This window comes from Cervus canadensis, chromosome 12, assembly GCF_019320065.1.
Source record: "Cervus canadensis isolate Bull #8, Minnesota chromosome 12, ASM1932006v1, whole genome shotgun sequence".
Classification (NCBI taxonomy): Eukaryota; Metazoa; Chordata; class Mammalia; order Artiodactyla; family Cervidae; genus Cervus; species Cervus canadensis.
The window spans coordinates 54,122,482-54,146,560 of NC_057397.1; the positions used below are offsets into that span (position 1 = coordinate 54,122,482).

The window sequence follows — 24,079 nt, forward strand, 5'->3', positions numbered from 1 at the left end:
TGAAATGTAAGAACAACATGCCATTAGTTGGCTAGGTCTGGTTTGGATCAGCTAATACACTTTGCAAAGGGGATTATCTAAATTAAGCTTTGCTTCCTCCCCAAGGAATGTCAGAAGTTGTGTCTGGGTGTGTGACTTGCTAGTTTTGAGTATGTTGGGGCTTCAGCTGCCAAGTCAGTGAGCCCTTCAGAGAGCCCACCACTTCTTTGGCAGAACATGGAGGAAAATTTTATAGACAGGATTATACTGCACAGTCATGCTGAAAGGTCCTGCTGATCTGCATCCTGACAAACTGACCGCATCACTTGTAGGGTCTGAAACAGAATGTTGGCCTCACTAGATTCACTTCTTTATCCCCTAAATGGTGAAAGGCACAAAGCAGGAGTAGGATTAACAACACTTGCTCTAGTGTTTGCTTACCTAGCAGTCTAGTGGGGGGTGACTCCAGGAAGCTTCCAGTTTGCAATTTTTGGATTTTTTTTTTTTTGATTGGATGCTGTCCTAATCTCAATACTTGGTTTTGTTCCTTACCTCAAGGAGATAGCACTTAGAAGTAGGAGATCAGTAGCTGGCTCATATAATTGAAATTAAACAACCAAGAACTCAAGAAATGGGAAGCATTAATATTTACCACAAAGACAAGGTTGGTATTGACAAACTGAGAGATGTAATTGTCAACTTTTTTTTTTTTTATTGGATTCCTCCAGTATGTTTCCTGCCACTTCTGCTCAAAAAAATAAAAAGAGTTAGACTGGGAAAGATGTCATAATGCAAATTCCTTCAGCGAATCAAATATGTAACTGTATCTTTTGGTGTAAAGATTTGGTCAGCTGACCAGATTTTAAGGCACTTATTGATCTCTGACATAGCCCCAGTTGTTTCCAAGGTTGGAACATAGCCAAGAAAAAAGAAAAAATTAGAAGAAATTCTTTTGCCTCATCAGGGTACACAGAAAGAGAAATCAGCTATGTACTCCATATGTATGAAGATGGAACACTTGAGCTTTCTTGTTCAAACGTATCAAATATGCAGAATGAAGGGAACTCTTCAATAAAACTATTTAGAGTAAAGTAAAACTACACAAGTGGTGGTCATTCTGACAGTTTCAGAAAAATTATTTACTGCCTACCTATCTAATATCAGGCAGGTGAACATATGAGCTAGGTGCTTTACATACACTACTGCTGATACTCCAACTAATCCTCCAAAGTGTTTATCATCATTTTTATTTTATATTAAGTGAGTTGGACTATAAAGAAAGCTAAGCACCGAAGAATTGATGCTTTTGAATTGTGGTATTGGAGAAGACTCTTGAGAGTCCCTTGGACTGCAAGGAGATCCAACCAGTCCATCCTAAAGGAGATCAGGCCTTGGTGTTCAGTGGAAGGACTGATGTTGAAGCTGAAACTCCAGTACTTTGGCCACCTGATGCGAAGAGCTGACTCATTTGAAAAGACCCTGATGCTGGGAAAGATTGAGGGCAGAAGGAGAAGGGGATGACAGAGGATGAGATGATTGGATGGCATCACTGACTCAATGGACGTGGGTATGGGTGGACTCCGGGAGTTGGTGATGGACAGGGAGGCCTGGCATGCTGCAGTTCTTGCTGGGGTCGCAAAGAGTTGGACACGACTGAGCGACTGAACTGACTGCACTGAAAGTTCCAAGAGGTCAGGTAACTTGCCTGTGACCAAACAGCTGATATATGGCAAAAGTAGGGTTCAAGTCCATGATAATTCTCTGTTTTAATTATTATAAAAATGTGTTCCCAATGTATGCAGCCTCAAGATTAATTGATGTGGTTGTCAAGTTATCCTCTTTGCATAATAAAATACAAATTTGAAGAATAGGAATAGTAGAGTAGACAGTATAACTATTTTACCTTAGGAAGTCACTGAACCTATTTGACAAGCTTCATCTGTCTTCTAGATAGAGCTTATGGAAAGTTATTGAGTTAATTTTAAGTGATTGAAATCTGCCTAATTTCATGATACTAAATTATAACTTTCTAACAGATTACTGTAATTGAATAGTGAAGTATTGATTTTTAATACTTAATGTCTAAATAAATGAAAAGTTAAATCAGTATTTCTAATTAAAGTTATTCTCCATCTGATAAGTTCTTTATAAGATACAGAAGTAAAATCACAACTCATCAGTCACTGTTGATACTGTCAATTCCATCTCCTAAATATTTTTCCAATTGGTCTTCTTCTTTCTATTTACTCTTACTCTGTTTTTTAGGCCAAAATCCCATTAATTTTTGTCTCAGCCATTGCAATGACCTCTTTGCATGGCTTAATGCCTTAAACTTTTCAAACCTGTCATCCAAAAGTCTGCCAAAGTCTTCTTTCTAAAACTCAAGTCACATTATTTTTCCCATTTTTTTTCCTTTAGATCTCCACATGTACTAGTTCAGCTCAACCTTTAAATCTCTAGATAGCATATGCCCACCCCTAGTCTGATTCTCTGTAATGGACTGAGGAAAGTTCTCAAGTACTTCTCAAGTACTTTAGTATGAAACATGGTCCATGATCATTAATATCCTAATTTTATAGCCTTACTTCAGAAGTCTTCTTATGTTTTAGAAGTGTGGTCTAATAACTAAGAGCAGGAGCTCTGAGGTCAGACTGCCTGGGTTGGCCTTGATTCTGCTGTAACCTACTCAGCCACTTATAATTTGTGTGATTTTGAGCAAGTTGTATGAACCTTCTGTGCTTTGGTTGTTCTCATTTGTAACACAGGGGTGATGATAATAGTGCATGGAGTTGATATGAGGATTAATTGAGTTATTGCTTATAAAACACTGAATACAGTGCTTGAAACACAGAGTAAGTGTTTAATCACACTAGTTATTAGTATCACATTGAAGACTTGATGTTTGTTCAGACATGATTAATGCTTGCCTTGTTGGGCTTCCCTGGTGGCTCAGCTGGTAAAGAATCTGCCATGTAAGACCAGAAACTATAAAACTCCTAGAGGAGAACATAGGCAAAACACTCTCCGACATAAATCACAGCAAGATCCTCTATGACCCACCTCCCAGAATATTGGAAATAAAAGCAAAACTAAACAAATGGGATCTAATGAAACTTAAAAGCTTTTGCACTACAAAAGAAACTATAAGTAAGGTGAAAAGACAGCCCTCAGATTGGGAGAAAATAATAGCAAATGAAGAAACAGACAAAGGATTAATCTCAAAAATATACAAGCAACTCCTGCAGCTCAATTCCAAAAAAATAAATGACCCAATCAAAAAATGGGCCAAAGAACTAAACAGACATTTCTCCAAAGAAGACATACAGATGGCTAACAAACACATGAAAAGATGCTCAACATCACTCATTATGAGAGAAATGCAAATCAAAACACAATGAGGTACCGTTACACGCCAGTCAGGATGGCTGCTATCCAAAAGTCTACAAGCAATAAATGCTGGAGAGGGTGTGGAGAAAAGGGAACCCTCTTACACTGTTGGTGGGAATGCAAACTAGTACAGCCGCTATGGAAAACAGTGTGGAGATTCCTTAAAAAACTGGAAATAGAACTGCCATATGACCCAGCAATCCCACTTCTGGGCATACACACTGAGGAAACCAGATCTGAAAGAGACACGTGCACCCCAATGTTCATCGCAGCACTGTTTATAATAGCCAGGACATGGAAGCAACCTAGATGCCCATCAGCAGATGAATGGATAAGGAAGCTGTGGTACATATACACCATGGAATATTACTCAGCCGTCAAAAAGAATTCATTTGAATCAGTTCTAATGAGATGGATGAAACTGGAGCCCATTATACAGAGTGAAGTAAGCCAGAAAGATAAAGAACATTACAGCATACTAACACATATATATGGAATTTAGAAAGATGGTAACGATAACCCTATATGCAAAACAGAAAAAGAGACACAGAAATACAGAACAGACTTTTGAACTCTGTGGGAGAAGGTGAGGGTGGGATGTTTCAAAAGAACAGCATGTATACTATATGGTGAAACAGATCACCAGCCCAGGTGGGATGCATGAGACAAGTGCTCGGGCCTGGTGCACTGGGAAGACCCAGAGGAATCGGGTGGAGAGGGAGATGGGAGGGGGGATGGATGGAATAAGTGTAAATCTATGGCTGATTCATGTCAATGTATGACAAAACCCACTGAAATGTTGTGAAGTAATTAGCCTCCAACTAATAAAAAAATTAAAAAAAAAAAAAAAAAAGAATCTGCCTGCAGTGAGGGAGAACTGTGTTCGATCCCTGGGTTGGGAAGATCCCCTGGAGAAGGGAAAGGCTACCCACTCCAGTATTCTGGCCTGGAGAATTCTATGGACTATATAGTGCATGGGGTTGCGAAGAGTTGGACTCGACTGAGTGACTTTCACTTTCTTTTGTCCAGAATGCCCTATAGAGCTCACACACTTCTGTCCCTTCAAAACTCAGTGTAGATATTACCCCTTCCAAGAAACTTTTTTTCTGATTCTGCCAAATATATTTGCTTGTTACAACTTATGGGATTACAATCTACCTTGATTTTTCCTGCTGTTACTTCACTTATCCCATCACATTGGTGTGTGTGTGTGTGTGTGTGTGTGTATCTATCTCTGAACCACTGGACTGTGACCTTCTGGAACATAGAAACTGTGCTTTATTTATTTCTGTGCTCATGCTTCCAAGCACAGTTCTCTACATATAGTATATATAGTTTTAAATGCTTTTTGAATGTTGACTAATGAACTGGCAAGTGAACTGGCAAATATCCCAACAAATGTCATTTGTCTATGTGCACACAAATACACACACACACACAACTTAAAAATATTTTAATGGAAAACACAGATCACATATTTACATTAAATATTGTAAACATTTTCATTGTTCTTAACATAAATAAAATACAGATGGCTTTTATACCACTGTTCTGCATCCCTAAAAGCCCACTGCATGGCAGCCAAGGTTATCAGTCCACATTCTGAGGTTCACTAATTCAGCCCAATTTTTTCATCTCTAGACAGTATCTCCTCAGATTATTCTAGACTCATGACTGTTTGCATTTTCCTGATTGATAAAAAAAATCAACACAAGCCTAACTGATCTAAGTGTTAAATTGTACAGAAGTGTGTAAATTGAGATTCAAAGTCCCTAATTCCATATTCCCCCACCCCCTGCAGAGAATCATCATTAACAGATTTGCAGTTTGGTACCTATTCTTCCAGACTTTTTAATGAATATATTAAAATATACATGTGTAGATAGAGAGTACATATTTATCTGTGTGCTTACAGAGATACACACCCATATGCAATTACACATATTCACAAGTACATATTTATATCACATATGCATATGTGTATAGATTGTAACTTTTTAAAATGCTGAGTTTATTTCTACTCTATAATAATTTATCATAGATATATATTTAACTATGTGCAATACCTCATTCATTGCTAGGCACTAAAATTTACAACTCAGTAGAACTTTATGTATTATTTTACCTATTCAAAGATATTGATTAATTATCAGCAAATTTTACATTCTCCCCAAGTATTCATGGGCTTTCTAATTTCCTCAAACTTTGCTATCCATTTTATTAACCTTGTTTACCTAAGAGGTTATATTGTACATCTTTCCTGGTTATTGACCATTTGGATTCTTCTTCTGGGACTAGACTATTCATGTATGTTTCTCATTTTGTATTGGATTGTATCTCTAATATCATTAACTCCTTATGTAAGTTCCTTAATGGATATTAAAATTTTGTAGTATATATCACAAATATTTTCTCTAGTTTGTTGTTTATTTTTCAACCTATTTTTTAGGAAGAACTTTTAGTGTTATGAGGTTGTATATGTATTTTTTTTCTTCTCAGCTTTTGGCTTCCACCGAATATTTAGCTTATTCTTATCTGCCTCAAACTTTAAAAAGGTTATTTGCTGATGTTTCCCTGTGTTCTATGCTTCTGTTCTACATTTGAATTACAGAAATATTTAACTTTGTATTTTAAGAAACAATTTACTACATTCAAGTTAGAAAATTCAATATAAATTTAACCTGAACTTAGTGTGCCCTTGTTTGAATATGGGGGTGGAAAGACCATTCTTTAAAAACCATATTTGCAACACATGTAAGCAACATACAGATTAAAATTAATTTAAAAATTGAAACAACTCTGAGGAGATTGAGGCAGATGAAAATGAGAAGGTTTCTTTATTACTGACATCTACCTCCTCGTTTAATGGAGGTATATTTACACACAGAACTTAAGTAACTGTCAGTACTGTGAATTCAGTTGCTGCTATGTTAAGAACTCTATTGTAGGAAACAGTTTGAAAGGGAGAACTTTTTCTGTAAAAGTTTCAAGATATGTTCAATGATTTGAAATGCCAATGTTTTCCATGAGATATGTTGGAGGAGGCAGACTGTGAAAATTAGGAGGAAAAGTCAACCAAAAATGTCAAATAGGGCTTTGTATACACTCAATTAGAACCTTTTACTGAAGTTAAAGATCTAGAGTATTTAGTTTATTTTATTCTTCATTGAAGTGTACCTCTGCCTCAAACTAGAACTTGAATGCCAAAATTCTTTGTATGTCTCTTCTCAAACTGTTTCCAGAAAGGAGAGAAACAGGAAGTACTAAAAATCCTGTGAGGAAAGTCTTTGAATTTCAAGTTCAATTTGAATAGATATAAGCACACAGTTTTCCTTGTGGCTCAACTGGTAAAGAGTCTACCTGCAATGTGGGAGTCCTGGACTCAGTCCCTGGGTTGGGAAGATCCCCTGGAGAAGGGAAAGGCTACCCACTCCAGTATTCTGGCCTGGAGAATTCTATGGACTGTATAGTCCATGGGGTCGCAAAGAGTTGGACACGACTGAGCAGCTCTCACTTTCCATAAATTGTATTTCCATGGAATACCAATTCTAAAGGATGCATCATAATAAACTATTTATTTAATTTAGACTTCCCCAAAACTTGACATAGAACTCTTAACTATAGAATGCCTAATAAAAATAAAAATATTATCAGCAGTGGCCACAGGACTGGAAAAGGTCAGTTTTCATTCCAATCCCAAAGAAAGGCAATGCCAAAGAATGTTCAAACTACCGCATAAATGCACTCATCTCACACGCTAGCAAAGTAATGCTCAAAGTTCTTCAAGCAGGCTTCAGAAGTACATGAACCATGAACTTCCAGATGTTCAAGCTGGATTTAGAAAAGGCAGAGGAACCAGAGATCAAATTACCAACAGTCGCTGGATCATTGAAAAAGCAAGAGAGTTCCAGAAAAACATCTACTTCTGTTTTATTGAGTACGCCAAAGCCTTTGACTGTGTGGATCACAACAAACTCTGGAAAATTCTTCAAGAGATGGGAATACCAGACCACCTTACCTGCCTCTTGAGAAATATGTATGCAGGTAAAGAAGCAACAGTTACAACTAGACATGGAATAACAGACTGGTTCCAAATAGGGAAAGGAGTATGTCAAGACTGTATATTGTCACCCTGCTTATTTAACTTATATGCAGAGTACATCATGCAAAATGCCGGGCTGGATGAAGCACAAGCCAGAATCATGATTGCCGGAAGAAATATCAATAACCTCAGATATGCAGATTATACCACCCTTATGGAAGAAAGCAAAGAAGAACCAAAGAGCCTCTTGATAAAAGTGAAAAAGGAGAGTGAAAAGTTAGCTTAAAACTCAACATTCAGAAAACTAAGATCATGGCATCTGGTCCCATCACTTCATGGCAAATAGATGGAGAAACAATGGAAACAGTGACAGACTTTATTTTTTTGGGCTCCAAAATCACTGCAGATGGTGACTGCAGCCATGAAATTAAAAGACACTTGCTCCTTGGAAGAAAAGTTATGACCAACTTAGATAGCATATTGAAAAGCAGAGACATAATTTTGCCAACAAAGGTCCCTCTAGTCAAAGCTATGGTTTTTCCAGTAATCATGTATAGATGTAAGAGTTGGACTATAAAGAAAACTGAGTGCAAAAGAATTGATGCTTTTGAACTGTGGTTTTAGAGAAGACTCTTCAGAGTCCCTTGGACTGCAAGGAGATCCAACCAGTCAGTCATAAAGGAAATCAGTCCTAAATATTCATTGGAAAGACTGATGCTGAATCTGAAACTCTAATACTTTGGCCACCTGATGTGAAGAACTGACTCATTGGAAAAGACCCTGATGCTGGGAAAGGTTGAAGGCAGGAGGAGAAGGGGACAACAGAGAGTGAGATGGTTGGATGGCATCACAGACTTGATGGACATGAGTTTGAGCAAGCTCCAGGAGTTGGTGATGGACAGGAAAGACTGCCTTGCTGCTTGCTGCAGCCCATGGGGTTGCAAAGAGTTGGACACGACTGAGCAACTGAACTGAGCTGAATAAAAATATACTGCATGTATTCTAGAAAACAGTGCTCCGGACTTTGGAATTAGCATCCAGGTTTCTGATTATGCATTTAAACCTAAACTAAATTTGTTGCTAAAGGTCATCATCAGGGAAAATATGACTACTTTGCCTATTGAATTTAGGACAGTGAAACTATCATGTTCTTCAAATCAACTTTTATATATAAAAGTCTCCGTGCCCAGCTGAGATGGCCTCTCCCAACTTAACCAGATAGGGAAAATGTAAGAGGACCAATAAAAGACCTCATGACAAAATGGGATATAATCAATATATTGAGTAAGAAAATTAAATTTAATGGCAGGGGGTTTAAGGCAGAAAGAAAATCTCAGTGAAGATTTTTTTAATGGCTTGGCAAAGAAATTTTGTTCTTATACATGTTTTTTTTTTTTTTTCCATTTATTTTTATTAGTTGGACGCTAATTACTTTACAATATTGTAGTGGTTTTTGCCATACATTGACATGAATCAGCCATGGGTGTACATGTGTTCCCCATCCTGATCCCCCTCCTGCCTCCCTCCCCATCCCATCCTTTTGGGTCTTCCCAGTGCACCAGCCCTGAGCACTTGTCTCATGCATCGAACCTGGACTGGTGATCTGTTTCACATATGGTAATATACATGTTTCAATGCTCTTCTCTCAAATCATCCCACCCTTGCCTTCTCCCACAGAGTCCCAAAGACTATTCTATACATCTGTGTCTCTTTTGCTGTCTCAAATATAGGGTTATCGTTACCATCTTTCTAAATTCCATATACATGCGTTAGTATACTGTATTGGTGGTTTTTTTTCTGACTTACTTCACTCTGTATAATGGGCTCCAGTTTCATCCATCTCATTAGAACTGATTCAAATGTATTCTTTTTAATATACATGGAAAAGATGAATAGGTTGAAATATTGTGAAAGACAAGCTCCCAAAAATAACCAGATGGAGAGCAGCAAATAGTAAAGGGATATTAAGTTGATGCCTTGATTCTTGGCTGTTATAATGTAAGTATGTGGAAGTAGATAGAGATTATGTTATATTAAATCAAAGAGATGAGACTCTAAAGCTAGTTTTCATAACAGTGGGTGTCATGGGCAGTTTTCTAGTCTGACAAGTTAGAAGAGTTGGCTTTTTATTTTGGTTCTGATACAGTGTTTGCACAATTTTATACAAGATATTTATAGATTTTTACCTAAAACTGGACCTTGTAACATCTTCTCATTCTGTATCACTATTTTACTTTAAGAATAAAAAGATATGGGATTTTTTAATGCTCTACAACAAAATGGTGTATTACAACAATATAATTAGTAAGTAGAGATAGTATATGAATATTTTCTGGCAGAAAAGTTTTGGATTCAAGCCAGTTTGGAAATAATGAGGAAGGGCTAACTTCCCAAGTAGATAATAACTAATGGATGAGAATTATTAAAGAAAAGAAGATGGTATTTTTGGAAGCCAAATATGAAGAGGTGGAAGGGAGGGGATGAATGGTATCTAAAAGATAACAATTTTGCCTGAAGAAGTCTAAAAATTGTCATTAATGTAAAGGGTATCTTTAGTAGATAAAGTTAATAGAGAACTACTATAGAATAAACGCTATTAAAGAGAATCCAAGTAAAGAAATGAGATAAGAAAATGACTTGAAGAGATAGTTAGGTGCTAAGACATGCCATTTGTGAAACAATGTGACGTGTTCCAAATTTGCTTATAGTTTTTATGCACATGATTTTTAATGCATATATTTCATTCTCAATTCTGTGAGATGTCTGGGATGCAAAGCAAATTTCTTCCCTGAGCATCCCTTCTTTACATGAATTTGTGTTTTAAAATGATAGGCTATGTTGATGTCTTTTAATACCTAGTAGACATGGTACATTAAGATTGTTTGGTGAATTATGAAAATTAACATTTTGTTCCAACATGCTAAGTGTGTACTCCTTTTACTTGGGAAGTACAGACTTTTTCTTATACAAGCCAGAGTTCAGAATTTTTTCCTTTGGCACTGGGATTTCTTTGATCAACTTTCCATTCTCAGCTCCTTCCAAAATATTCTGAAAATCAAAATAGAACAAAAACTCCTTTATTGATATCTCAGTTAGTAGCCATCTTTTAGTATATGTCTTCTTGAAAAAAAGAATGCTTCAAAAGTAGAAAGTGGGAAAACATGGGTGCAAAAAAATTATTATGTCTGAAACAGAAGTTTCTTGTAGCTGCTTTTTTCTTTCATTTGGAAGGAATGAAAGAAATTTCTCTCTGAAAATAAATGGTTGTAGTTGGGAATAATGTCATTTTATATTTTACACTGGCACTCAGCAACTAATAAATGCAAATTATAACTATAGCATCAGTTCAGTTCAGTTCAGTTGCTCAGTCATGTCCGACTCTCTGCGACCCCATTAACTGCAGCACGCCAGGCCTTCCTGACCGTTACCAACTCCCAGAGCTTACTCAAACTCATGTCCATCAAGTCTGTGATGCCATCCAGCCATCTCATCCTCTGTCGTCCCCTTCTCCTCCTGCCCCCAATCCCTCCCAGCATCAGGGTCTTTTCCAATGAGTCAACTCTTTGCAACTATAGCACGGTATTGTCCAAATCAGAATGTTACCTACTAATTAAGAAAACTTAAAAGCCAATGATCATCTTATTTTAGGAACAAAATGATAATTCAGAGTTTTTATCTAGTATTTCATGACTATACATCCAAATGTTGCTCTTTTCATTATAGTTAAGGTTTCTTGGTAGTATACTGTAACTCTTATGAATTTGAAAGAAAATTTTGCATAAGTTCACGGACTCGATTTTATAGGCATTTAACATCTGATCATTACCCTAGGAAGAGAAACAAAAAAAATTAAAAAGTAAAGTGAGAATGAGCTAAGGCATCCATTGTGGTTAATTTTCAGATCAGAGGGCCAAAAATTAACAGTTACAGAGAAAACCTCCTCTGGCATGCATAGCAAGCATACTAATCACTTGGCAGTGGATGGGATAAACATTTTAACCAATAAAAAAGGTATTTGGTATTATTTGGTTTTGTTTGCTTTTTAGCTAATATTCTAGCAGCAAGTTACTGACACAGAAGAAAAGACTAAAATGCAACAAATCATACCTACTCCTTCAGAAATGCTGTGTCTCATCTTACTGCAGCTTCCTTGCCTGAAGTTTTCGTTTCCAAAAAATGCTTTAATAAATAAAAATGACCTTCACATTTTCCCAAAATCTTTATACCCAAGATCTATTCAACTGAGTTTGCTTAATGACTGGTCAGGACAGAGATCCTTTCACGGTCCTATAGAATGTAAAGCAACTCAAAATAAACAAGTGGATCTTCTTAGCTTGCAAAAGTCACAGAGCTATGTCAATGGATCTCAATGTGAAGTTTTCTGGGCATGCTACCAAAGGTGTTGTAAATTAGTAAGGAGCATTGCAGTGTTTTTCAGGCTTAGTTCGATGCTCAGCTTTCCTTTCATGTTCCACATTTTCTTGAGGATAAGTTTGTCAGCAAAGATCTGGAATTACCATGTGTAGGTCTCTCCACACTTCTTAATCTGTGTTATGGACAGTCAAATATTCCAGCTCATCCCTTACTACAGGGAGTTGGAAAATTTGGCTCTTCAAACAATCTCTATTTTATGACTTAAGTATTAAGTTTAGAACACTCCCTAGTGTCCCCTTTTTGAAAACGTATAGGAATGATTCAGAGCTACATTTCTCCAAGGTAAATTAAATACCCAGTCTGGTATGTTACATTTGAATAACACCTTGTAAACGAAGGACTGGTTGAACCTTCTGTAAACGAAACTGAGAAAACTGAATGAGGCTCTTCTCTGAGGAATACTAGTATCTTATACACTCTATAAAATGTAAGTGCTTCTTATTTCCAGTCAGTTGCTAGCATCCAACAGTGCTTCTGCATTTTCTATCATTTTTAATGTGCAATATGCAAAGGGAGTATCCTGTGAAGAGTTCTGAAAGAAGGAAGGTTCTTGGTTGAGGACTGCATCACTCCAAGCAAAGCTTCCCAAGTCCTTTTGTAAGACCATCCCATCAGCAACATTATCTTCCTTTTTGGAACCAATTATTCAGTGATTTGGGAATTTGTTATGCCTTTAGCCCTTATCTTGAAGCTTAGACTGAGAGATAAAGTAAGCTAGTGGTTACAATACAGGACCAGGTATCAAAAATCCCAAGAAATGTAATTCACTGTGACTTTACATAGCTTAGTTTCTGGCCCTCTGGTTTCTGCATCAATATGCTATTCCTCGTGAAATGTAATCCCTGTTAATGTTTTGAAAATCCCAAATGAATGAACCAAAGTAAATAAAAAATAGTTTCTATAGTTTGTTCAAACTTTTTTCTGAACTACTGCTTCTATTTCTTATTAGATCCATTTCTTTAATGAAAATTATGCTATAATTTCTCCAGACAGAGTCCAAGTTAGCTATCCTGGATATAAGACACATCCCAAGAAATAAATTACATTTAGGAAACAAACATCACTCTAACAATAACTGATCTAATAATTCTTCATTTCAAATGCTATATAATGTCACTCCTATTAAATATATATTTATGTGTAAATGCATTTATATGTATATAATTTTTCTGAGTCGATCGCTTAATAAATATTTCCATGGTGAAATACCTAACTGAAATTTCTTACAGTAAATAAACTCAGGAACTAGTTGAATCATGTTTGTTATAGCATTTTAAAACTAAATCTTATCTTCACTTCCTTGTAGTTTATTAGAACACAAAATCTTTGAAATGGAGGGAAAGCACAAGGAAGAATTGGACACCTTAAAGGAAGAGAAAGAGAATCTTCAAGGCTTGGTTACTCGTCAAACATATATAATCCAGGAACTGGAGAAACAATTGAACAGAGCCACCACCAATAACAGTGTCCTTCAGAAGCAGCAGCTGGAGCTGATGGACACAGTGCATAACCTTGTCAACCTCTGCACTAAAGAAGGTAGTAAGAATTTCTTCCTTACTTTGGTTATAGGAAATATTTTGTTTAATATAGAGCAAGTAAATATCCAATATAACTTTCTAGGTTGCATTGATTGCTAGTATAGAAGCAGCAAAAGAACTTTATTCTTAGAAGCATTTAATGAAGTTTGCACTGACAATTTTCTCATGTTCTTAACTTCAGAGAAATTTTTCATAAGCTTGAATTCATGAATTCACCATATCTTTCTAATTTCTAATTTTTTTTGGCCTTTTTGACTTTAAATAAAATCTATTATGTTCTCATGGATAAATATTTAGCACTGTAGTGTTAGACACTGAACTATACAGGACAGAATTTAGACACTATTAAAGATTAGCTCAGATTACTTAGAAGAGTTTCAGGAGCGTTCCCATTTTAAAATTATTTCTTTTGCATTGGAGGAGAGGGAAGAGTTACCTGCAGAGGGAAAGAGGTACAGAAGTTCCTAATAACTATTATGAAGAAGAAGAAATATTTGTTATTAAAAGTCTGTTTTAGAATTATTTATGTGGCCCTGTATGGAGAAGACCTAACCAGGGCATATGAACAAACTTATTGTGAGCTGTCTTCATGATAGTGAAAGTACAAAATTTTAATACCCACCGGAATATCTGGAGCCATTTAGTCATTGGAAATATTGTAGGCCTGTGTCTCTTTAGAAGACATCCATCCATCTGTCCACCTTCCCACCCATCAATTATTGAATAAATGCTTCTGTGTATACTTGTTCACTTCAAGAAGAACCTCACCTGAGCCTCAGTAGAACTCTTCAAAGTTTGGAGCTTCTATAGTTCTGCTCACTAATTGGCCTTTCTGTGAGTGAACATGGACATGTAAATGGTGATGAATGAAAGAAAACACCACTTACATCTAAAGGTCATGGTTATCATTAAGCTGTAGTTTATGTGACCACTCATGTAATGATTCAGTGCTCATATGCAATGTACATAATTAGAGGCTCCTTTAATTTAACAGTGGACTTGAGCTATATTAAAAATAGCTCAGTTCCATAGTCTCATGTATAGATATGAATACAGAGGATAACTCCATTTTAAGTAATCTTGTTTTAAAGACATTTAGCATTTCTCTATTACACTCCATTACCTTCAGTTCTATCTCCTTTAGATAGTCTAAACAAGTCCTTAATATACTTTGTGAAGAATATTTTTTAAACAGTGAGTTCCCAGGGCTCCGTTTGTGTGTGCTCAGAAATGTGATTGAGAAGGAAAAAACCTGCTAATCAGTCAGAGCCTGCCAAAACCTTGAGTTAGAGTCCACTGGAAGGAAAACATGATAGAATTTTGCCAGAGAATTTTAATAGAGCTCATGAGTATTTAGAAATTAAGTATTAATATGAGACATATCTATTCTCATATTGAACTGAATACATTAGGGGAAAAATTGAAAACATATTTTTCTTATCACCCTGAGACGTAATGCACATGGAGTTGTGTAGTTCTTTTTTTTTTATGATGTTAGAAATATCAAGCCCTGGTGATTCCCACAAAGCTCATATGTCTGCCTACTTATCATAGTTTCACTTCTTTTCTAAGTACTTGTCCAATAAATATGTCTTTAAACTTTCGCAGGCAGGAGGGTGACTTCAAAATTAAAATTCCTGGCTCGCTTTGGTCTTTGGGTGCAACATCAGGAATCAAACATCTGTTCAAGAAATGTAATTTATTGAACAATTACAATGGCACTCCTGATAGATGCTACCCACAGCATCACTCAGCATATGAGAAAAGTAACTATGCCTATTCTATTATAGAGCATATCCAAAAAATAATTGGAGAAGTAAGTGGTAACCCATTCCAATATTCTTGCCTGGAAGATCCCATGGACAGAGGAGTCTGGTGGGTTACAGATCATGAGATTGCAGAGTCGGACACAATTAAGTGACACTACAAAGGGAGACAGAAATTGTCTAATACTTCATACCTCTAGACATTTATTTTATTTTTAATGATAAAATTGTAAAACAAAGCCTATTTAACTATATTTTGTAATCCGACTTTCACATACACACACACACAATGTAAGCATATTGAGCTATTATCCAATGGATTCTACGCTCTCATAGTGTGTGAAAATTGCTCAGTCGTGTCTGACTCTTTGCGACCCCAGGGACTGTCCATGGAATTCTCTAGGCCAGAATACTGGAATGGGTAGCCTTTCCCTTCTCCAGGGGATCTTCCCAACCCAGGGGTCGAACCCAGGTCTCCTGCATTGCAGGCAGATTCTTTACTAACTGAGCCACAAGGGAAGCACAAGAATACTGGAGTGGGTAGCCTATCCCTTCTCCAGGGGATCTTCCTGACCCAGGAATCAAACCAGGGTCTCCCGCATTGCAGGTGGATTCTTTACCAGCTGAGCTATCAGGGAAGCCCATGCTCTCATAACCATAGATTTTATTTGCTTCCTGTTAGTCTTTTTTTTTTTTCCTTCTCTAGCCCCACAGTTAAGTATTTTACTAAGTATTTGGTGATTTAAGAATTCATGAGACACAAAAATGGAATATGTCTCTAAGTTTTCTACAAAGATTTTACTTCATTTTCACTGGCACCATAGCATTTAGTTACAGTGAATTTAAAACTTTAAATAACTAATTGCATAGTAGTAGATTAAATGCATGTGTGCTAAATTGCTTTAGTCGTGTCCGACTCTTTGCAACCCCATGGGCTGTAGCCCACCAGGCTCCTCTCTCCATGGGATTCTCTGGACATTGGAGGGGGTTGCCATACCATCCTCCAGGGGATCTTCCTAACCCAGGGATCAAACCAATGTCTCCTGCATTACAGGCGGATACTTTACCATCTGAACCACCAGGGAAGTCCACTAGATTAAATATCAGTTACTGAAACAAACTTATTTCATTCTAATTTTAAAACATATGAGTAAAATATTTTCCTTCTTAAGAGCAAAAATTCATTCATCAAGTAAATTTGTTATTTATCAAAGATTATACACAAATATTCTATCTTTAAAAATAAATATATGTAAATAAGCTTAAATCAATACATTACAATAAATGCACCACTTTTCTAAAATGTGTATTTCCAAAAAAAAAGTGCAAAGAGTAGTCTTCTGAGTTTCAAAAAATCTGTGTCATAATCCAAAAGCCAAAAATTTTAATTGACCTAAGGGTCTTCTCACTCTAACTTGACTAAGTCAGTCATTTATGGATACAGCCTGAATATAATACTACAAAGCAAAAGAAAAAATTTCTACTGAGTTTTTTCCTGTCATTGGCAACTAATTTAATCTTTATGAAGCTGTTTAACCATTTATATGGGTTTCCCCAGTGGCACAGTGGTAAAGAATTCACCTGCAATGCAGGAGAAGCAGGAGACAGGTTCGATCCCCAGGTAGGGAATATCCCCTGGAGGAGGAAATGGCAGCACACTTCAGTATTCTTGCCAGGAAAATCCCATAACAGAGGATCTAGTGGGCTACAGTAATTGGGTGACAAAGAGTCAGATAGGACTGAGCATGCTAATCATTTCTTGTGTAGGATAATTATATCTACTTCACAATAATAGAGCATTAAATTAGATACTTCATTTTAAAATAAAAGTATGTGACATATTTGATTCATTAAACATTAATTCCTTCCTTTTCTTCCAAGTGACAAAATTCAACTAAATGCAAATTTATTAAGTGCTAGTTATAAGTAAAATTTCTTTCACAGAAAATGTCTGAATACAGTGCTCTAGTGTGTCTGACTGTTGACAGTCATCCAAGTCCCTTCTTTTTAACTTCAGTTTCCAAATCACTAAAATGGAATCATGATATTCAATTCCTAGTGAGTAAGAATTAACAGAGGTTTGTATAAAACTCAAAGCATCAAATGTATGTAGTATTATTTTTTTAAACTTTCACTTTTTGTACTAAAACACTTAAGGTCATCTAAAATAGTTCAGCAAACCTTTCTCTTGTTGTCTTAACAGGCAACAGTAGTATCTTAGGCAAATAGTCATTGCAAACTGAATTGTCTCTATTTTGCAAGACTTCTGGGTAACACACTTATTTTTGTCTAATCTTTGTCTGCAAACACTTGGTTGCATTTATTCTTAGAAACATTACCACTGAAGAAATAAATATTGCTCTCAATGTTATCATAGTGTCAAAGCTTAGTTGATTGCTTCAGGTTTTTGGCAATTCAAGTTATTCTGGGAATTAAATAGTTGACATTGATAATAGCATGGAAGCAAGGTTAGAATTCTTTGGGGGAGGATGATCGGGTACTGTGACTATCAACATCCAGCAGTCATCTCTGTTCAGAGGTGATTGAAGTGTCATCATGTACCTTGAACACACCAGACAAACATGATATTATGTGACCAAGAATCTAATTATTACCAAATCATAAAAAATAAGAAAGAAAAAATACAGAAAATAGTATTTAGGCTCCATCGTAAAATTACACTGATTGATTTTCTTACTGTCCAAATCAGTTTAGAACGTACTCCTGTGATGCCAAGATATGATTTATAAACTTGTCATTCATTCATTAAATAGTTATACAGCAACTCTTTTGCTTCAAATTCTCTTCTGAGGATAAAGATATCCATCTATTTTTATTTAACAAATATTTGCTGAGTTCCTGTAATATGCCAGGTACTGTTCAGACCACTAGGGAGAGAGAAAAGTATACTGTCTGTGGCTTCAAGAAAACTAGAATTTGGTGGGGAAAGAGATAGGTAAACAGACAATTATATTTCATAAATATTTGCTAGACGTGAGGCCAGGGTGCCAGGGGACTAGTGAAACACATGGGAAGAATACTAGAATCATGATAGAGACAGAGGAACGAGGGCAGAATCCAGCATCTGTAGAGTCTTCTTAAGGCTTTTGTTGAATCCTCATTATGATTTAGGCATTGATTAAGCTTTATGTGTATTAACTTAGTTAGTCCTCACAATAACAGTATAACTACTGTGGTTAGCCCCATTTTATAAATTCCACAAACTATCAGTAGTTCCCTCATACTGTTATTGTGTCGATCCAGGATTAAAACATAGGCAGGATGGTTCTAATGAGGAGACAGTGACTAAGTCTTCAAAAGGAAGAAAACAGAGGGTATCCAGAGAGCATAAACAACGTGTATATATGCCAGGAGTCATCAAAATGGGTGGTGGGTGTACACCTAAATGCACAACATATTTCTCAGAATTGAAGGCAGGAGAACAATGAAAGATGAAGTTAGAAAGATAAACAGAAGGAGATCAAAGAAAGCTGTGTGTGTGTTTTCTTTGAAAGCAATAAGAAGTCATTGTCAGTATATAAGGATAATAATGACATTATCATTTTAGAAAAATCATCCCAAGTCACAGTATAGGAACAACACATTGTTAAGTTGACAAGCCTGGAAATGGAGGGACCAGATGGATGTTTTGCCATTTATTAAAATATTAACAAATACTTAGAGAGTATGAGCCAATCTTCTTAGCCCCTTGCATATATTAACTCATTTGATTCTGACAACAACTCTGTAAACTAAGTGCTCTTATTAGCCTTATCTAATGAAATTAAGCATATAAAGGTAAATAATTTTTAAATATTACACTGCTAGCAAGTGAGAAGGCTGAGATTTGAACCCACAGTCTAGTTCTTAAATAGAACTTTATCCACTATACTATGATTGAGAGAAAAGGTATATTGATGGTTTTCATCAGGTTCTTGAAAGGATCTTCTGGGAGAGAAATAATGAGGTCAGGATCAAACCAAGGCAAATGGAAAGGCAACTAGAGGGAAATTTTGTGAACAAAGAGTTAGAATCAATAAGAGATAACCACTTATTTAGAAGTAAACTCAAATATATTAGAAATTCTGGGTTGACTAATTTTGATGATATTTCTTCAAATCAACAACATGAGAAAAGAAACAGGCTTAGAAGGCAAGATTTAGTTTGAGCATATGGACTGAAGTGACTATTGAATGTAGGGAAATGAATCTGGAGTTCAGTAGTAAAATCCTGATGACCACATAGATTGGTGTGTCCTCAGAGGAGACAGTTGGTAAAGCCATGCTGTTCAGTGGAATCATTGAATGTGTGTATAAAGCAATGACAAAACAATTTGGGGATTATAAATCCATTCAAGAATCTGATAAAAAAAAAAACTAGCCTACTTTACTTAGTGCAAATACTTTGGCACAAATCTGTGTGCAATTTCAGAGAATTTACAAAGTAAATTACAGAAATCCATAAAATACAGAAATTACATAATATATTAGAACTCCTTTTAAAATAATAAGAATGTGAATCAAATACAGAAAATTGGGAGTTCTTTAAGGGACAGATTAAAAGGAGACCAAAATAGCGGTTGTAAGCAGAGAGAAAAGACTGTTATGTAGGGTCTATTTTAGTGGCAAAAAAGCAGAAAGTTCAAACAAAAAACAGACTGAAGTGAACTTTGGAACTGGGATGTCAGCTTCCATAGGGAGGGTTTGAATGAACTGTAGAGCTCAATCGCATAGACTGAAGACTAAAATGAGTAAGATGAAGTAAAAGCAGAAAATGTCTTGTGCTCATGCTGTCGCTTCAGTCGGGTCCCACTCTTAGTGACCCTGTGGACTGTAGCTCGCCAGGTTCCTCTGTCCATGGGATTCTCCAGGCAAGAATACTTACTGCAGTGGTTTGCCATTTCCTCCTGCAGGGGATCTTCCTGACCTGGGGATAGAACCCACATCTCCTGCGGCTCCTGCATTGCAGGCAGATTCTTTACCACTGAGCCATGAGGGAAGCCTCAAAATGTTGTCCAGCCCCATCCAAAGTGTTGAATGTGAAAGGGTGGATCGCAGCTTCAGGTAGATAGGCACACAGGGTAGAGAAGAATAAAAAGAAACTTAAAAATAAATACCAAGAGACAGGAGCATATTTATATGCTTAGCTTCTTAATATGAAGTATAAAAATTTCAAATCATTAGAAGTTTCTCTTGGAGTTCATTTTAAAAGTTTCTTTCATATCATCTGAAAGAGATAATGACTGATACTACAAATTTTTAAGCGATCTCAATTATTTGGTTTAATGTGTCTTTCCCAGGGGCTGATTGCAGTGGTACGGAACGTTTGATCATTATTTTCAGGCTTCTGGCCTTCTGAAAAGGGGAAATGAGGCATTTGCTTCCTTTGCAGTGCTGAGGGGACATTTGGCTCTGTTCTCAGAATAATTCTACCATCTGAAAGGAATTTACCTCCCGTGCAGTGTCTATTGAGTTTGTGAAGTAAATCATTCAGTCAAGGGATGAGACAGCTTGAACTCCTGCAAGTCCCTTGAGTAAAGAATGACTCTTAAAAACATCACAAGCGATGGGAGGAAATTAAAACTTTTTGAATGTCACTCATATAAACATTGATAAAAATAGAAAATATCATTTTTATTGACTTAGTAAAATATTTGGTTTCTCGTTGACTACTTGTAATGCACAATTTAACATTAGGTAGAAAGAGAAAGAAAAATACAGGAAGTCATCTGCTGAACACTACAGTGAGCACTTGTTTCCATTTAACGAGGGGAATGCTTTATCTTGACAGAAAATTACATGTCAAACATTTACAATTTCCTTAAAATGAACCACACTTCTAGCACTTCCTTTCACAAAACCTAATGGCTTAAGGGGAAAGTGACTATTTATTTTTGGAAATGGTATGTTTCTCCTTTTTGGTGGAGCATGTTATCAGTCTTTTGAAAAGTCATAATTTCTGTTAAAAAAATTGTGTGAATAGAAGATAGCCAAAATAATGATAACAGAATAAGAAATAATACAGTCCTTGACCTCTCCCATGAACTATTACTAAATCACATCTTTTGGGGGAAATTTGAAATTTTGTGGTTAATTCTCTTTTGGAATTAGAGTTTCAGTTTCAGAAAACAAACTCTAAAATGCAAAGAGGTATCCCTCAACTCCAGCTGGGCCTGGAAGTTACCAGGGTGAAAGGCCATGAAAAAAGTGTTGCCTTGATGTTCTAACGTTGCTATGAACAAAATCCATTCCTTCTTCTCTTGTGCTTTAATGGCCTGATTGGCTAAAACAAAGAAGCACAAAATATTTTTAATATAATTTTAACTAAATCATTTCCTGGATTCACCCATACTCAAGTCAAATTCAAGTTTTTTCCTTTAAGTCCAGGGACAAAATGGGTCAGTGGATACCAGTTACAAATAAGCTGTGGTACTTTATACTAAGCCAAATAGCACCTATAATAACTCAGAAAGTAAGGAAAAATATTCTGTTAACATCATTCAGTATGCATGCATCACAGCAGCCATAGAGTGAAACCTTTATCAAAAAATCTCATATACTTTGTATAGGTGCTAAGTTGCTTCAGTCATGTCTGACTCTTTTCAAAACTTGGACTATAGTCTGTCAGTCTCCTCTGTCCATGGGATGGTCCAGGCAAGAATACTGGAGGGTGTTCCTGTTCCCTACTCCTGGGGATCTTCCCAACCCAGGGATCAAACCCTTGGCGGTTCTTACATCTCCTGAATTGGCAGGCAGGTTCTTTACCACTAGTGCCACCTGGGAAGCCACTTATGCTTTAAGGGAGACAAAATAAACCCTGAAAAATGTTGCAACTAAACAGTTAGGTTTAACTATCTACAAACAAAATATTGATTTTTTTAGCAGAAGATTTTTCTAAAAGTCAAGTGCAAAGAAGCTTTAATGTTGTTGTTGTTGTTGAGTCACTCAGTCGTGTCCGACTCTGTGACCCCATGGACTGCGGCATGCCCAGCTTCCCTGTCCTTCACCATCTCTCAGAGCCTGCTCAAACCCATGTGCACTGAGTCGGTAATGCCATCCAACTGTCTCATCCTCTATCATCCCCTTTGCTTCTTGCCTCCAATCTTCCAGGATCAGGGTTTTTTTCTAATGAATCTGCTCTTTGTATCAGGTGGCCAAAGTACTGGAGCTTCAGCTTCAGCATCAGCCCTTCCAATGAGTATTCAGGACTGATTTCCTTTAGGATTGCCTGGTTTGATCTCCTTGCAGTCCAAGGGACTCTCAAGAGTCTTCTCCAACACCACAGTTAGAAAGTATCAGTTCTTTGGTGCTCAGCCTTCTTTATGGTCCAACTCTCACATACATACATGGCTACTGGGAAAAACATAGGTTTGACTAGACGGACCTTTGTTGGCAAAGTAATGTCTCTGCTTTGTAATAAACCATCTAGGTTTGTCATAGCTCTTCTTCCAAGGAGCAAGTGTCTTTTAATTTCATGGCTGCAGTCACCATCTGCAGTGATTTTGGAGCCCCCAAATATTAAGTCTCTCACTGTTTAATTGTTTCACTATCTATTTCCCATGAAGTGATAGGACAAGATGCCATGATCTTAGTTTTCTGAATGTTGAGTTTTAAGCCAACTTTTTCACTCTCCTCTTTCACTTTCATCAAGATCCTCTGTAGTCCCTCTTCACTTTCTGCCGTAGGGTGATGTCATCTGCATATCTGAGATTATTGGTATTTCTCCCGGCAATCTTGATTCTGACTTGTTCTTCAATCAGCCTGGTGTTTCACATGATGTACTTTGCATATAAGTTAAATAAGGAGAGTGGCAATATACAGCCTTGACATACTCTTCCCGATTTGGAACCAGTCAGTTGTTCCATGTCCAGTACTAACTGTTGCTTCTTGACCTACATACAGATTTCTCAAGAGGCAGGTAAGGTAGTCTATATTTCCATCTCTTTAATAATTTTTCACAGTTTATTATGATCCACACTGTCAAAGGCTTTAGCTTAGTCAATGAAACAGATGTTTTTCTGGAAATTCTGTTGCTTTTTCTAAGATCTTACATATGTTTGCAATTTGAGTTCTGGTTCCTCTGCCTTCTCTACATCCAGCTTGAACGTCTGGAGGTTCTCAGTTCACATACTGTTGAAGTCTAGCTTGGAGAATTTTAAGCATTACTTTGCTGCTTGTGAAATGAGTGCAATTGTGTGATAGTTTGAACATTCTTTAGCATTGCCTTTCTTTGGGATTGGAGTGAAAACTGACCTTTCCAGTCCTGTGGCCACTGCTCAGTTTTCCAAATTTGCTGACATGTTGAGTGCAGCACTTTCACAGCATCATCTATTAGGATTTGAAATAACTCAGCTGGAATTCCATCACCTCTACTAGCTTTGTTCATAGCGATGCTTTCTAAGACCCACTTGACTTCACATTCAAGGCTGTCTGACTCTACTTGAGTGTTCACACCATGGTGGTAATCTGGATCATTGAGATCTCTTTTGTATAGTTCTTCTTGCCATCTTCTTGGGTATTCTTGCCATCTCTTCTTAATATCTTCTACATCTGTTAGGTCCATACCATTTCTGTTGTTTATTTTGCCCATCTTTGTATGAAACATTTTCAGCTTCCTATGGGAGCTCATCATTTATTTTCAACTGAAGAATACCCTTTGGGCTTCCCTTATGGCTCAACTGGTAAAGAATCCGCCTGCAATGTGGGAGACCTGGGTTTGACCCCTGGATCAGGAAGATCCCCTGGAGAAGGGAAAGGCTACCCACTCCAGTATTCTGGCCTGGAGAATTCCCTATAGTCCTTGGGGTTGCAAAGAGTCGGACATGACTGAGCGACTTTCACTTTCACTTTCTTTCAAAGAATACCAACAGTATGATTGCTTCTAAGTACATTGCAATCTTAACTTACTTCTGGCTTGGGTATTCACATTCTAAG

General features: G+C 36.7%; 1 protein-coding gene across 2 annotated transcripts in view; it reads left to right on the forward strand.

Moving 5' to 3' along the window:
* Positions 1 to 24,079, forward strand: part of ANGPT1 (angiopoietin 1) — a 300,904-nt gene that overhangs the window by 196,921 nt on the left and 79,904 nt on the right. For both annotated transcript variants that reach the window (XM_043483702.1, XM_043483704.1), the window contains exon 4: positions 13,149 to 13,378. In XM_043483702.1, the coding sequence (XP_043339637.1) occupies positions 13,149 to 13,378 (230 nt within the window). The remainder of the gene's footprint in view (positions 1 to 13,148; positions 13,379 to 24,079) is intronic.